Source organism: Coptis chinensis, chromosome 9, assembly GCF_015680905.1.
Source record: "Coptis chinensis isolate HL-2020 chromosome 9, ASM1568090v1, whole genome shotgun sequence".
Taxonomy (NCBI): domain Eukaryota; kingdom Viridiplantae; phylum Streptophyta; class Magnoliopsida; order Ranunculales; family Ranunculaceae; genus Coptis; species Coptis chinensis.
Genome location: NC_141464.1, coordinates 68,284,704 through 68,300,511, shown reverse-complemented (window position 1 = coordinate 68,300,511; position 15,808 = coordinate 68,284,704). Strand labels below are relative to the sequence as shown.

At 33.9% G+C, this 15,808-nt stretch overlaps 1 protein-coding gene across 1 annotated transcript; it reads left to right on the top strand.

Annotated features, from left to right (window-relative positions):
* The first annotated feature begins 25 nt into the window (after positions 1-25).
* Positions 26-8,078, top strand: LOC147477590 (Zinc finger C-x8-C-x5-C-x3-H type family protein). Its single transcript, XM_086581837.1, has 11 exons — positions 26-259; positions 1,689-1,826; positions 2,202-2,232; positions 2,736-2,874; positions 3,009-3,065; positions 4,337-4,434; positions 4,577-4,648; positions 4,776-4,990; positions 6,703-6,914; positions 7,152-7,370; positions 7,750-8,078. The coding sequence occupies exons 1-11, from the start codon at positions 115-117 to the stop codon at positions 7,852-7,854; spliced, it is 1,431 nt and encodes a 476-aa protein (XP_086437963.1). The 5' UTR covers positions 26-114; the 3' UTR covers positions 7,855-8,078.
* Positions 8,079-15,808: the final 7,730 nt, after the last annotated feature.

Sequence of the window (15,808 nt, the reverse complement as noted above, 5' to 3'; positions counted from 1 at the left end):
TCGAGCTGCCAACTCATAACGGTACTTCAAAATATCGAACATTTCAACCGAAATTTTTGTATTTTTATCACAATAGAACTTGAGTTTTTGAAAAATTGAAGCAAGAGAAAAAAAATGGTGGAGAAAAAATTGTTCAAGACAAAAATTTGTATCTTATATGAAAAAGGAGGATGTAATCGTCAAAGCTGTTCATTTGCTCATGGTGATGCTGAACTTCGTCGCTTCACTGCTTCCGCTTCCGCTTCCGCTTCTTTTAATGGTGAGTAAATACCATTTTTTGTTAGTTTTACATGCAAGCTTGTTTATTTATTGTATTTTATCTGAAATATTTGTTTTTACGATGATGGGCTTGTTTTATTTTAGTTAAAACTATGGATTGAATGGTTGTAGGAGAAAGTGTGAAAGCATGGCACTTTAGTGTGCCAAATAAAAGCAAATGGAGCAAAATAACATGTCCTTATAAGAAATGGTTTTGTAGGTGGTATAGATAATACATTATTGTATTGGTAGGAAATAAGGTAGTAAAATAAAGTGTTATAGGGTTTCAGTTGATAAATAAGTTTCGATACTGTGTAAAAATGGTTTGCTGTACTTACGATAGTTTCTTGAACAAATCTTGTAAGATTTATTATTCTTAGTTTGTGATAAATTGGGTATTATCTTGTAACTTTCTGTATTTTATTCCCGTGGAAATCTTGTCATTGTTGATTGAGGGGTTGGTACCATTTTCTGCAGATGAACACTTTCATTTGTCTTTTTATTCTAAATGAGTTAAATGCAGAGGTCTTCATAGGTGAAAGATGGTACAGAATCTATGTGAGAGAATCTTTGTGGAGTATCATCAAAATTTCTTTCCGCCTCTATCTCTAGTATAATCGATAGCATGGAAGTTTCACTCATTGTTACAAGTTTATGTTGAGTGAGATATTGATATCTTTTGGCACTTGAAGGACCTTATACAAGTGTTTCTTGTTACGTATATGACGTCCTTTCCCTGGTGGACTATCATTTATGGCGTGATTGGTGTTATGATAATGCTTCCATGAATTAGATGGAGCTTATATACGGCATTCTCGAGATATATGACAGTGCATGGTATTCTGAATCACTAGCGGATGCAGTGGATGTATAACATATCTTGTAGCATATTCTGATGTTCATATGACTGTGGAGCACATGCAATCGTCTCATCTATGGGCCTTCCTTCACTCACAGAATGGAAGAATTCTTATATGGAGAAAAATGGCCGATCACTATATCAAGATGTGGTATACATTGACCACTTTTCTGCATTGCAAAAGCTATTATAAATTGTTTCTTGACACCGAGGAGAATCTCTATTTTGAGGTTTTAGTTATCATTCATATTGTCAAGGAGGCAGGCTTGTGAACTATCCACTATTATTCGCTTCTTTAATATTTGAAGGAATTTCTCGGTGATATTATTTCAATGAAGCTTATTCCAATATCATACACTTTCACGAGGTCGTTAACCTCCCTAGTCCCATTGGAAATGGTAAGGAGGTCGTTATCAAGTTTATCTGTGTTTTTATTTTAATGGAATGGTAAGCATATTCTCTTATAGTATATATATGTCGGCTCGCCAGTTGGATGTTGTGTTTGTTTATTGTGATGTGAAAGCTTCTCTCCCCTATTGGAAATATTGTTGTTTCTTTTTGCTCATTGCAGGTAGACGGGATTATCGAGGCACTGACCTGAGGGATAAGCTTGAGAGAAGGCATTCTCCCCAACGAAGATATTCTCCAGGGAGAGATTTTAGGGGACGACATGCATTGCATGGTCAAAAGCAACTTTCTTATGACAGGGGTAATTACTATTTTACAGTTATTGAAATTGTTTTCATCAAAGTTTGTTATGCTTTTATATAATAAACCATAGGATACCGTAAGAGATTCAAATGCTGGGGCTTATATGGTTATACCATTTTGTGGTAAATGACAACTTGTCTGTATTCCCAAGAAGTTTTCAGACCAAGGGCATGACTCATGATTTATGATATTGTGTTTCTGTTTTATGCCTTATATAGAAGTTTCTACACATTAGATTCAGGAGTATTTTGTACATAGAGTCCAAGCCATTTTGTCAGTGTTAGTTAAACTAACTTAGTTTCCTTCATCTTATTGGTTTCCCACTTTACCCTAATCTTGTTTGATGATTACTCTTTTGTTATCTTCTTTGCAGGATACAATCCTTCACGATCTCCTAGTAGAAGGTAATATGTCTAAAACATTGGAAACTATTTTCAGTTTATGAGGTGATGAAATATGTTGAGATAGCTGAGTTTTTCATAGAATATAACCTACCAACAAGCTCAGTGTTTATGCAAACTCTATTTATAGACACAGAAGCTGTTTGCTCATTTCCCATTCTGGGGACATCATAAGATCAAAAACATTTTAGTTAGGATATGATGAAATTTGATCACTGTTATTGGAAATATATGTGAGTAACTTCACCATGCTTTACTTTCATTAGTGAATTTAAATTAAATAGACAGTCCCTATCTCTATGTTGTTCACTTATTCTTAGTGTGGGGGGAGAGACTAATGATGTGCCACAAGTGAGCAGTAGTATGCGAGGTCTTCTTTGATGCTATCAGTCTGTGGTCTGTAGGGATATGTCTTGGCTTCGTGGTCTGTACAGATATGTCTTGTCTTGTCTTGGCTTCATTTGTTGTTCAAGTACATACATGTTTTTCTTTTTTTTTTTTTTTAGTGAGAGAAGACATAGAATGAAGCAACATGTGGATGGGCAAAGTGATATTTCTGGAAGTGTTAGGGTCTCTGATGGGAGTGATGGGTATAAAGGAAGGAAGCTTGTGTCGTCTAGTGCCAAAGATGAGCTTGAAGATCAGGTATGTTATTTCTACTAAAGGTGAGAGGAACATTTAGATGTTCAACATTGATTGAAGCTATGGCTTCGAAAGTTGATATACTAATTTTATTATTTGCTACCCATGTTTTTGTGGTCTATGAATATCCTCTGCAGCTAAATCAAGTACAATTGGATGTTGACATGCTTGATAATCGGAAGTGTGCACTGGAGGTGAGAGGTGTGTGTGTGTGTGTGTGTGTGTGTGTGTGTGTGTGTGTGGAAGAAATTTAAATGTATTAGGCATGGAATAAATTTAATGGTCTCCATTACTTACACTCAGTGTATTACTATATTAGGTGCTGATGCTTACAAACACCCCTGCGATATTTCCCAAAATAAGCAGTTTTTGGCACTTATAGGTGCTGGGCTGCCTCCGGCATGCCTCTTAGTGCATGTACCCATTGATTCCGAATTTATTTTCTATTTCAGATTATCTTTTATGATTTTTGAAATACATATATCTATTGAAGAACTAGGCTACCAATTTGCAAGAGGACAAACTTAAGTTAGATAAAAACATTTGATAATGATTGATGTTACTATGAATTTTGAGAATTAAATAAAAGCATGAAGAGTCCATCTGTCCATGGCAATTGGCCAAATGGCTCGTTGTCTTTTTGCCACTTTTTTATAGTATCTTTATTTTTTCCTCTTTGTTTACCCTCTACTGACATGCATAGTACACCAATAGAGTAGGTTGAGACTTACACGAGTTGAAGTTGTGTTTTATGTAGCGAAAGCTAAGCCCCAAGTTAATATTGGGTAAAGCAAACAAAAATTTTCAGCCTTAGTTCTCTCTCTCATTACTTCCAATATTGGCTAATTGTAGATACTCAAGAAGGTATTATTGAGACCCATTGGATAAGCTGTTATTAGTTTGACATGTAAGGTAGAACATCTATCCGTTAGCTACAATATTTATGCTTAAAATATGTCACATATTTGTCGAATAAATTTATATGTAAACATTATATGTGAAATATAATTTGCAGCTTCGAGCTAGCTTTGAACAACATTGCAGATATTGTAAACACTGAACAGGAGCTACAACTATTAACACATGTAGGAGGAAAATGCTAATGGCCACAAGCCAATGAATTTTGGTCCTTAGATATATCATATCCTTGATTGAATTTCAACTTTTGTGCAGTACTGTGCTGCCTTAGGTTTTCCTTACCATTACGGTTTGATAATTTCTTTGATTCTTTTTTTTTTGAAATTTTTTCTTCCCTGAGACTTTCTTTTGCAAGTTCTTCTGACTACATGCCTGTGCATGTAATGTCTCGTTCAAAATCATTCACATATAACATGCTTAGATTTATATTTTGAGTATTTACATTTAGCAATGGGCCTTCATTCTACATTGTTCTGTTTTGGACATGGCCAAATGCTGAGCATCAACTTAGTGGTGAGCTAAGCAGGCTTACTTGTTTTGTTTTAAGATCCACCTGGAGATGAAGATCCAAGAAGCTGACGGCCTTATTTTTAAAGTTGAGGAGCTTGAAACCCAATTGAACAAAGAGCAAGAAGATTGTAAAAGGTATTCGTGAATGGAAAATAAGTGTTCATGGTACATCTATTTCATTTAGTTATTGTTGATGCCGTTTTTTATATTAATTATATTAATTTTTTTATATTTTGTGAAGTTCTTCTGATACTTATTTTGTGGTGTATAACTTTAGGCTGAATTCGACAATTAAGAAGGTCATAAAAGTACACACTCGGTACTCGAAGGCACAAGAGGAACTGAAGAGGCAAGTATTAATTCTATACTCGGTCTTCAGGTTCCATATTGTTCACCTCATAAATTAAGCCAACACCCTCACTTCCCGGTAGAAGTCCCATAATATATTTTTTTCATGTGAACAAACACATGTAAAGGTCACAAGCTCGGCTTCAGAGGTTGGGGGATCAGCTTAGTTCTAATGCTTCAAGACCAAATGCTATTGACGAAGATTCAAGCGTCAATGTTGCGAGTGATGGAGAACCTTATGGTGATAACGGCTTGAGCCCAAGAGATGCACGACGTAATCTGCCTTCTCCAAGCAAGAAAAGAACTCGGATCAGTTATGAAGCGAGTGAAGAAGCTAAGACAGGTAAGACATAAAAACAGCTTATTTGTTAGCTTTATCATATTTCAAAATTATATCTAAAAGAGATCTTGTATTCTTGTGTCATGTTTCCCCTTGATTATTTGTAATGGTAATTTGTTATGTTTCATATACTTTGTTGCTTTATTTTGGAATTAGGTTTTATGAGTCTAAGTATGTTTTGTTATACATATATGTCTATTTTTTTTTGTATTATGCTTGACATGTTCTTTTCCTATCATTGTACTTCTTGGCTTGTTTCATTTAAGGGTTAGTTAGGGATAATCCGTGTGTGTGTGTGTGGGGTGGGGGGGGATCCCTAACTAACCCTTCATTTGACTGCTTATTATGCTTTTGATAGGTTTGAAGGTTTTATCATGTGAAATACGTCATGCCTTTTCCATCACCGTCTGTTTCTGCAATTTCTTGGTGTTCAGAGTCTCAGTTTCACTGATTCCTTATGTATCACCATCTTTTTGGTATTATTAGTTTATTTTTATGCTGATAGCCTTGGAATTAGTTCATCAATGTGAAGTTTCAAACAATTTCAAAAGAATTGGTATCAAAATGTTTTTGTAATCTCCCTTTCATTGTTCAAGCTTGTTTGCGAAAAGACTTCAATGTTGCAAAAGTTGAAATGTTGTATCTGTATAGTATTGCAGTAAATCAATTCCAAGAAATAGGTGTTCTGATCCTTATGTGTTATCCTTTTGGGAAAGTGAACAAGAAAGTGCCTTTCTTTAAGAATAGATCAACGTTGCCATCATCTCAATTTGAAGTTTTTTATTATTTGGATGTGGCACTCTGAAATTCTATGGGTTCCTTTTGAGCCATTTCATTAAGTGGAATGTTTTCCAATGATTAGATATAGTTTTCTACATTGGGTGATTATTCAGTTTTCTTTATTCTATGTTGATACTATGTCTCCACCTATCTTCTCTCTGTACCTTTTCCATCTATTTAGTGCATGCTGTTCTTATAGAATAAAAAGAAGGATATAAAAAGATTAGGGGATGTTTGGCCTCTGATTTTTTTAATAATTACTTACTAGTATAAGAAACTAAGTGAGAAGACAATAGACACTATCCTGGAGAGAGATTTGCGGCGAGACCGCGAGAGTCTGCTAGCAACTGGTCTCTCCTCGATTAGCAAACGTATTTTACGATAAACAGGCTTTAAGTAATTATTAAATGAATAAATGAGTATTTTTCGTGCAAAAATATTTGTCGGTTATAATTCTCTAGCACCTCACACTCCGTAGTTTTCTTTTGATCTTCACGAGTGTAATTCATTTTTTCAGATAAACACTTTGACCATGAAGAGTATATATCTTAAAACGGCGGTCCAAACACCGTTTGTATTTTTTACATGTAAATGAGTTGCTTCCGGTTGAATATTTGGTTTTCCATTTCATTGTAATGTAAGAGGTGTGAGTTCATAGGGTGTTTGCTGCATTCGGAATCTCATATACCGTTGCTTTATTTCTGTTCTTTCCCTTGATTTTTGTCTTAATGAGTATGCTTTCTATCGATCCAAAGAATGGGTTTTGGATGGATCCTTTTCTATTCTTTTATTATTGTTGCATAATTTTCATGTTTTGGTGCTTATAATTTGCTAAGCTGTATTGGCTCTAAATTATTGGTTTTGTTGTAGATGTCGTGTCATGCATGATGTAAACCATCTGTTTCATTGGCTAATTATTTTTTTGCTTATCTCAGCAAATTCAAGGAAATTGTTGGTACGAGCACCTGTATCAGAAAAGTTTGCTCAGGTGGATCTAGTTGCTACCAGGTCAGATAATTACTGCAAGGACACTGATGTACCGAACAAAGTCCTGATGGGAGGCAATGGTCTGAGGGCTGGTGCAAATGAGGAAAACAACAATAAGCGGAGAAAGAATGATTCTCTTGGTATTGCTCCTATGGAAAAGGTATTTTTATCTTTTGCCCTTCTCTTGGTATTCATTTAATGTTTTTAATATTTTCTATTTTTTCATTTTTTATATTTCATCTTCTGGAATGCTTTCAAAACTTTCAAAAACAACAATATTTTTATATTTTTTATATTTTTATTTATCATTTTGTTCTTCCTTTCAAAACTTGTTTCGTATAACATAAGAGAAATAAATAAAGAAAAGACTTTCAACAGTTTTTGTTGGCATCTCTAGGTCAAGGGTTTGGAATCAGGGCATGTCTTGCATCCAACTTGTATGGCAGCTCATGCTGTTGATGAACACATCGAAGCTATTGAAGTAGAGGAGAAGATTGAATTGGTGGATGCTGCTGCTACTGTTTACGAGAAAAATACTAGAAGAGAGAGAGCATCCCTGCCTTGTCTGCCACCCCCACCTCCATTACCACCATCCCTCAAAAGTGCATACAAGCAGGTTAATCCCCTTTTGCTATTGGCAATCTGTTTTCAGTTTTAGGTTATTTCCACCAATTTAATTGGTTGTAGTTTAAGGTCCAATTTGTCTTTCACTGATTCAAGAGGAAATCTATTTCCACCAATTTATTTTGTAGTTAAGGTCCAATTTGTTTTCACTAATCCAAGTGGAAATTTGCTAGAGATTTATAAAGTAACTTCGAGGAAAACTGCCTTAACCCCATGATTGTGCATTTGTGCTCATTCAAACCTTTGTACTGCTCAAATTATCACTCTCATGCAAGCCTTTTGGTGTCCCAAAATTATAGGGGCTTTCCAATTTGGATTTTGACCTACCAATAAATAATTTCTATTTATTAAATGCTTTTTTGCTTATGCAGCACAATGGTGAGGATGAAGACGTAGATGTGGAGCACTTGGATGTGGAGGAACATGATGTTGATATCAACAACGAGGTAGATATGGAGGAGGAGACTAGCAACTAAACATAGTCTTGGAGGTTAATTGATCAGAAAGAGAATTTTTGGTTTGATGTAGCACCTTCTAGTGTGCTTTAGAGTTTAGATGCAATTGAGTTCCAATGCTTGCCTAGGTTTTGTTCTTTAGCATTTAGAAGATTAGGAGTAAGATGTCACTCTTCTAATGTGGATGGTGGTGCTACTGTGTATGGGTGGCGGAACATTTATTTAGTAATTTGCTGTTTGTCAAATTTGAAATGGGTTTTGTAGCTCATTATCTAAATCAATTCTAAAAAATTATGCTAATAATTATCCGTTATTGAATTTCTAGCAAAAATTTATAGGCTGTGAATTTTAAAAATGATTCCGGCCATATGACCCGGTCTAAAACCTTATATTATATAGAACTAGATAACTTTCTCTCCAAAATACAAAAATCACAAAAACATAAATATATTAGGAGGTGCCACATATGGGATTAATAGTGTGCAACCACATGAGGCCCACGCCTCTCTTAACACATATATAGATTTTAGGGTGAGCTAGAATTAACCCCCTGGGCAAGATACTTATATGTTTCTACTGAACCTATTTATGTGTATGGGAAGGATACTAATATGTTTATACTGAACCTTCTATTTTTTATGTGTATGGGCAGGATAGTTATATGTTTTGAACCTTCTATTTTTGGTGTCTTCAAGATTGAACCTCTTATTTTTGGTGTCCTCAAGATTGAAAGAAATTATTTGTTAATTTGTGATTTTTTTTATCATGACACTAAATAAATTTTTGTTGTTGAATTTCTGACTTGAATTGAGCCTTCTATTTTTTGTGTCCTCAAGATTTTACGAAATTATTCGTTACTTGTTTGTATGTGATTTTTATTTTTTATTAACATGAGACTAAAGAAATTTTTGGTTGTTGAATTTTTTACTTGAGTACACAAAACTCCTGGGTCCGTGCTCAAGTTTAGTAATGCAACGTTGCAATGTCATTATCGTAGTAACATGTAGCTAAAAAAACTCGAGGCAAAGATGAGACTGTATTGAGCTTCAGCGCAAGGCCAGGTAGACATTTAAAGGTTCTTGGCATATACCGTTTCAAGGTTGGAAAACAACTTGACGGGTAGATTGTAAAGAGGTACCCATTTGATAATCGCACTCTTTAGGCTTTCGACTCTAGGAAAGCAACGCCGTTTTTACATTTAGGATATTCAATATCCTCATGATCCAATCATAGGAAATAAACACAGCTGCCATCTTCTGTGAATAGTATGGAAAACCATTTCAACGGGGGAAACCATTTTGACTTGAGAAGCACATATCATTCTTGAAAGATCCCAACGACACCTTTAGCTAAAACAAGAAACAAAGCGCAAAGTTTTTTTTTTGAAGAATTAATCGGGTTCAGCTTACCTGCATTAGAATCTGAGATAAACCTTCCCTCTTACATCAGTGGCTACAATCTCTGCTAGTGTAGAATCTAGAGGGGGATATTACATGTACATTGCTCTTGAGCGGAAGAAGATAGGCTAGCTAAGTAGTCAGCACTACTGTTCACTTTCCTGTAAACATGACAAAATTTGGCCTCAAGAAAATGAGTTACAAGCTTAAGTATAGAACCTACAATGTCCATGCAGTACCATGGGGCTCTCTCTTTGCCATTTAGACTCTGAATTGCATGTAGGGAATCTGAGCATACTTGTATTTTATTTAGGTCATTTTCCTGACACATGGTGAGACCAACCTCTATTAAAGAATTGACCTTCAATATCCTCCCCCTGAGTATGTGAATATCACATTTCCTTCTTGATCAATCGTTAAGCCACCATAGCCAACCCGCTGTTCAGCTACAGATCCGTCCGTATTGAGTTTAATGAACCCCGAGGGTGGCAGTTTCCACTTACAGAGAAGAGGAGTCTTGTTCTTGTACTTAACTTGTATATCGAGTCGTGTGAGTAAAGCTTTGATCTCCACGGTATCAAGTAGTGAGTCTATCTTGATGCTGAGATAGAGTTTCATGTCATGCATAATGGTGTTAGCAAGATTTTGCCATGTTACCGAGTGATTTTGAAATCTTCTACTATTCCTTTCTGACCAAAGATAGCCTATAGTTGCATTCACATATGCTCTGTAGACTTCAGCTTTGGGAGATTGTTTTCTGCAGTGATTGATAATGCAGCATCATTCTTCATTTGAACTCTTCACACTGCTACCCAATCCCAAAGCCTGCTTCACTCTTGCCCAGACAATTGAAGAGAAATGACAGTAAAAAAACAAATGTTTTGAGTTTTCTCTCTCACAATTGCAAAAACAGCACTGAGAAGAATTCAAGACTTTCTTATGCCTTAATCGATCTTGAGTAGGTAAGATTCTTGAGAACAAATGCCATCCATTGAAAGAATGCTTCGGCAACACCAGTTTTCCCCACACCATCTTACACCAGTCGAGACTTCTTCTTTTCTTTCTAAGGTCATTATAAGCTGCTTTGGAAGTGAACACATCTGATGGAGATGGCAACCATATCACTCTATCGTCTAGCAAATGGACATTTATTTTAGTAGCAAGAATTTGACTTTTGACTTTTGACTTCTCCCTCTGGTAATATGTGAACTAGCGATTCCATTCTCCATTTGTGATTAGTGAGCTTACTTTTGCATAAGAGATAATGGTAGATGGTCTGTAATTTCTTGCGAGAGGAGAAGCGGGCCCTCAAGGCACCATGGGTCGTGCCATAATAGAGTATACTCACCATTTGCAATGCTGTATTTTAAGAGCTTGTTAGCATGTTTCCTATGCTTCAAAATACAGCTCCATGTCCATGAGCAGTCTCTAGGTACTTCCATTGTCCACAAAAATTTCTCCTTAATGTGCTCTGTCCATGTCCATGAGATCCAAAAACTAGGTTCTTTATAAGAAATTCTGTAAATGAGTCCACAATAAGAAGCTTTGTTCCAAATAATAGGATCCTGGATGCCTAGTCCACCCTCATTATTTGGAAATTGTAGATTATCTCTGCTTGAATGGTGCATCTTCTTCCCCATTTCTGGACCACTCCATAAAATTTTTACACATGTCTTTGAAAAGTTGTTTTCAATTGTTTTAGCATTATTTTATAGTATCTTTAGATATATATTATAGTTGTATCCTCTTGGCTCTATTTTTTGAGCATTCACAGAGTCTCTAATATTTGTAAAACTCTTTGACTAATTACAAAAAAGTATGAGACTAATGTCGAAAAATCACTAGCTTTTTCTAAACTCTATTACTAATTACGAAAAAAAATATGATATAAAGAAGGAAACTATCCCATTTAGTTTCACAGATTTTCCAATTTTTCCTAAATACTATAGCTAATTACAAAAAAATATGAGACAAAAAACTAAATTGCTAAAAACAATAGTTTCTACCGAAAATGATTTTTCTAAAACTCTTACGCTACAAAGAATATTTTCCACACTAATCTTAGGTGAAGTTTAACAAAACAAAGTTTCTTTCTATAAAAAAACAATGATATAATGAAAAAATAAATTGAGTTGTCTGAACATTTACTTTTTACATTTGTTAACCATAATACATGTGACTGGGACAAAAAAGGAAAAAATAAAAGTCAACTAATCATAAAATAAATAACAGTGTACACCCAAAACTAAGCGGAGACCAAATAAAATTGTATTGTATGCAATATATGTCTATATTGGCCTAAACAAATAAAGTTGGATAGATTTAATGCATCATCCACTTTGGGATTTAGACATTTAGTCATCGTTAATAATTTCAAAATCCACAGAAATTACGACATATTCCAATTAAATTTATAAATTTATAAAAAAAAAATTCAACACTATAATGTAATTTTTAATTTTATAATATATATATATATATATATATATATATATATATATATATATATATATATATATATATATATATATATATATATATTTTTTTTTTTTCAATAACGGCAAAGAACAATTAATGGAAACTGAAAACTGGTTGCAAATGCATCGAACTAACCTCAAATAATATTTAACGGAAAATCGGAAACTTGATACAAATGAAAACATTAAACTAATCTTAAAAAGTAATTAATGGGAAATCGGACTATGGATACAACTGCATTAAACTAACCTCAAAGAATAATTAATGGGAAATCAAAACTTGGATGCAAATACATCGAATTAACATAAAAAAATAATTGTTGGGAAATCGAAAACTGGTTGGAAAGGCATTGAACTAACCCTCAATGATTAAATTAATGGAAAATCGAAAACTGGATGCAACTGCATTGAACTAACATCAAAGAAAAATTAACTATAAATTGGGAACATAATATAAATGCATAGAACTAATTTTAAATAATAATTAATAGGAAATCGGAAACCAGATGCAACTGCATTGAACTAATCTCAAAAAATAAACTGGATGCAAATGCATTGAACTAACCTCAAGAAATAATTAATGAAAAATCGAAAACTATATGCAAATTCATTGAACTAACCTCAAACAATAATTAACAGGTCGGAAACTAGATGCAAATGCAACCTTATCGAATAATAAACGAGAAATCAAAAAATGGATGCAAATGCATTAAAATAATCTCAAAGAATAATTAACGGGAAATCGAAAATTGGATGCAAATGCATTGAACTGACCTCGAAAAACAATTAATATGAAATTGGAAATTGAATGCAAATACATTGAACTAACCTCAAAAAATAAATAACGGGAAATCAGAAACTATATGCAATTGCATTGAACTAACATCAAAAATTAAATAACGGAATTGAAAATCAGAAACTGGATGCAAATGCATTAAACTAACCTCAAAACATAGTTGTATTATATATTGTGGGAATGTCTCGATAAGTATAGTTTTGGATTTAAAATAGTGTTTATTTTATCTCTTTTCTTATGATTGGGAACGCCTTGCTATTCAAGTAGCTTCAATATGAACTTCGTCTTATTAGGCAATCTCACAAAACTTTAATCAAACTTCTATTATTAAATAACAAAATAAAGTTGAAGGGTTTTATCAATGGTGAGTTCTTTTTTTTAATGGATAGTGGGGTTTTCAGATTATAAGAAATTTGGATAAGTGATCAATATAATATTCATATATAATAGTTATGGATATATAGTTGCAAATATTTTTCAGAATAATTAATATAACATCACACGTTCATAGATAATTTTGTATGATCCTACATAGTAAATCAAACATAATTTAGTTTTATGTCCTGTTTGAAGTTGATATTACACACCACATTGGATAATTAAAAGAAAATTGGAAATTGGATTCAAATACATTGAACTGAGCTCAAAAAGTAATTAACAAGAAATCATAAACTTTATGCAAATACAATAAACCAGACTCAAAAAGTAATTAACTAAAAATTGGAAACTACATTAAACTTACGTCAAAGAATAACTAAAGAGAAATTAGAAATTAGATGAAAATACTTGAAAAATATTTAATAGGAAATTGGAAACGGTATGCAAATACATCAAACAAACTTCAAATAATAATTAACGGGAAATCGAAAATTGGATGCAAATGTATTAAACTAATCTCAAAAAATAATTAACAAAAAATCAAAAATCGAATGCAACTGCGTTGAACTAACCTCATAGAATAATTGGCGGAAAATCAGAAACTAGATGCAAATGCATTGAAATAACCTCAAAGAATAGTTAACGAAAAATCAAAAACCGGATGTAATTGCATCGAACTAACTTCAAAACATAAATAATCAAATACTATATGCATATATATTGAACTAACCTCAAAGAGTTATTAACGGGAAGTCAGAAACTATATGCAAATGTAATGAACTAATATCAAAGACTAATTAACGAAACATCGAAAACTGGATGCAACTGCACTGAACTAATCTCAATGAATAATTAACAGGAAATCATATATTTGATGCAACTACATTGAACTAATATCAAAAAATAATTAACATGAAATCGGAAACTTGATGCAAATGCATTGAACTAATCTCAAAGAACAATTAACTAGAAATCGAAAATTAGATGCAATTACATTGAGCTAACATCAAAGAATAATTAACAGAAAATCAGAAACTGGATGCAACTGCATTAAACTAACTAAAATCATAGATTAATTAACGGAAAATCATAAACTTGATACAAATGCATTGAAATAACCTCAAAGAATAGTTAACTAGAAATCAGAAATCTGATGTAACTGGTCGAACTAACTTCAAAGCATAAATAACCAAAAATTTGAAACTAAATGCAAATGCATTGAACATCGAACTAACCACTAAAAACAATTAACTAGAAATCAGAAACTGGATGCAAATGTATTGAACTAATCTGAAAAAGTAATTAATGAGAAATTGGAACCTGGATGGAAATGCAATGAACTAATCTCAAAAAATAATTAACGAAACATCGAAAACTGGATGAAACTGCACTAAATTAAGCTTAATGAATAACTAACGATAAATTATAAACTTGATGCAACAGCACTGAATTAACTTCAAAGAATAATTAACGAGAAATCAGAAACTTGATGCAACTGCATTGAACTAACCTCAAAGAATAATTAATGAAAAATCGGAAACTAGATGCAATAACTACATTGAAGTAACCTCAATGAATAATTAAGAGAAAATCGAAAACTTAATGCAAATCCATTGAACTAACCTCAAAACATAGTTGTATTATTTGTAGGGGGAATATAATGTCTCAACAAGTATAGTTTTGCATTTTAAATAGTGTTTATCATAATTCTTTTATTATGATTGAGAGTGTATTGCTATTCAAGTAGTTTTAATATCATCTTCACCACATTGAGCATTCTCATAAAACTTCAATTATTAAACCTAACAACTAAAAGAAGTCGATAGGTTTTATCAAGATTTGATATTTTCTTTTTATAAAGAGTGGTGCAAGAAATTTGAATGAGTGATTAATATAATTTTCATATATATCTCATAGCTCTACACAATTGCTAATATTTTTTTAAAATAATTTAATATAACGGCACCCGTTCGTAAGACGGGTTTGAAAACTAGTTCAAATATTAAATGAACCAAATTTTAAGATCACCTCCCTAGTTTGATCTATCACTTTCCATTTTATTTTCACGTATCTTTAGTTGTCATATTCTTTATTCTAACTGTCACAATCTGCGGAAGCCTCGGATAGACGGCGGATGGGTGTGAGTGCAAGATAAGAAAGGGAACAGTGGAGTATGGAATCATGACTGCAAATACCTAGGCCACAGTATGGAATAGCCATGTGGAAGCTGACAGAAGACCGTGAGGTGGGAAGATAGGTGGACGGCTAAGGGAGAAAAAGGGGGGTATAAGAAGAAAGAGGAGGCAGAGAGAGAAGGGGGAAGAGAAAAAAGAGACCTAAAGAGGGTGAGAAAAGAGGAAGAGAGAGAAAAAAAGTGAGAAGAAAAAAAGGGATAAAACATTTGGCGCCGTCTGTGGAGAAAGATTAAAGCAACTTAAAGATGGCAACAGTAGGGAAGAGGAGGGGTAGGTAGACCAAAAAATGTGGTAGTTCAAGAGCCGGTGGCGGAGGTGGTGAGCAATGGAGGGGGAGATCAAGCGGATGAGACAGCTGCGGGGTCAGCGTCAGAGGAAATAAGGTTGATGTAAGAAGAAATTGTGAGGTTGAGATAGGAGAATGATGCGCTCAGAAAAGAAAGGGAAAGGGAGGAGGAGGAAGCGAGAGAGGAGGCCAGCGAAGAGTCAGATAATGAAGAAGGCGGGCTAGACCTCATTGAGAACCCGGTGACTGGCCTTACGGTGGAACAAGTTCAAGAGATGATAAACAATTATCGTGAAGCGAATCTTCAGCAGGCAAAAGTCCAAGGAGGAGCGGTTAGTCAAGTGGTGGCGGGTCTGAACCGTAACTCGTTAGCGGACGCCATATGGGCTTCAGAGGTTCCGAAGCATTTCAATCAGCCCCGGTTCGAAAGATATGATGGCAAAGGA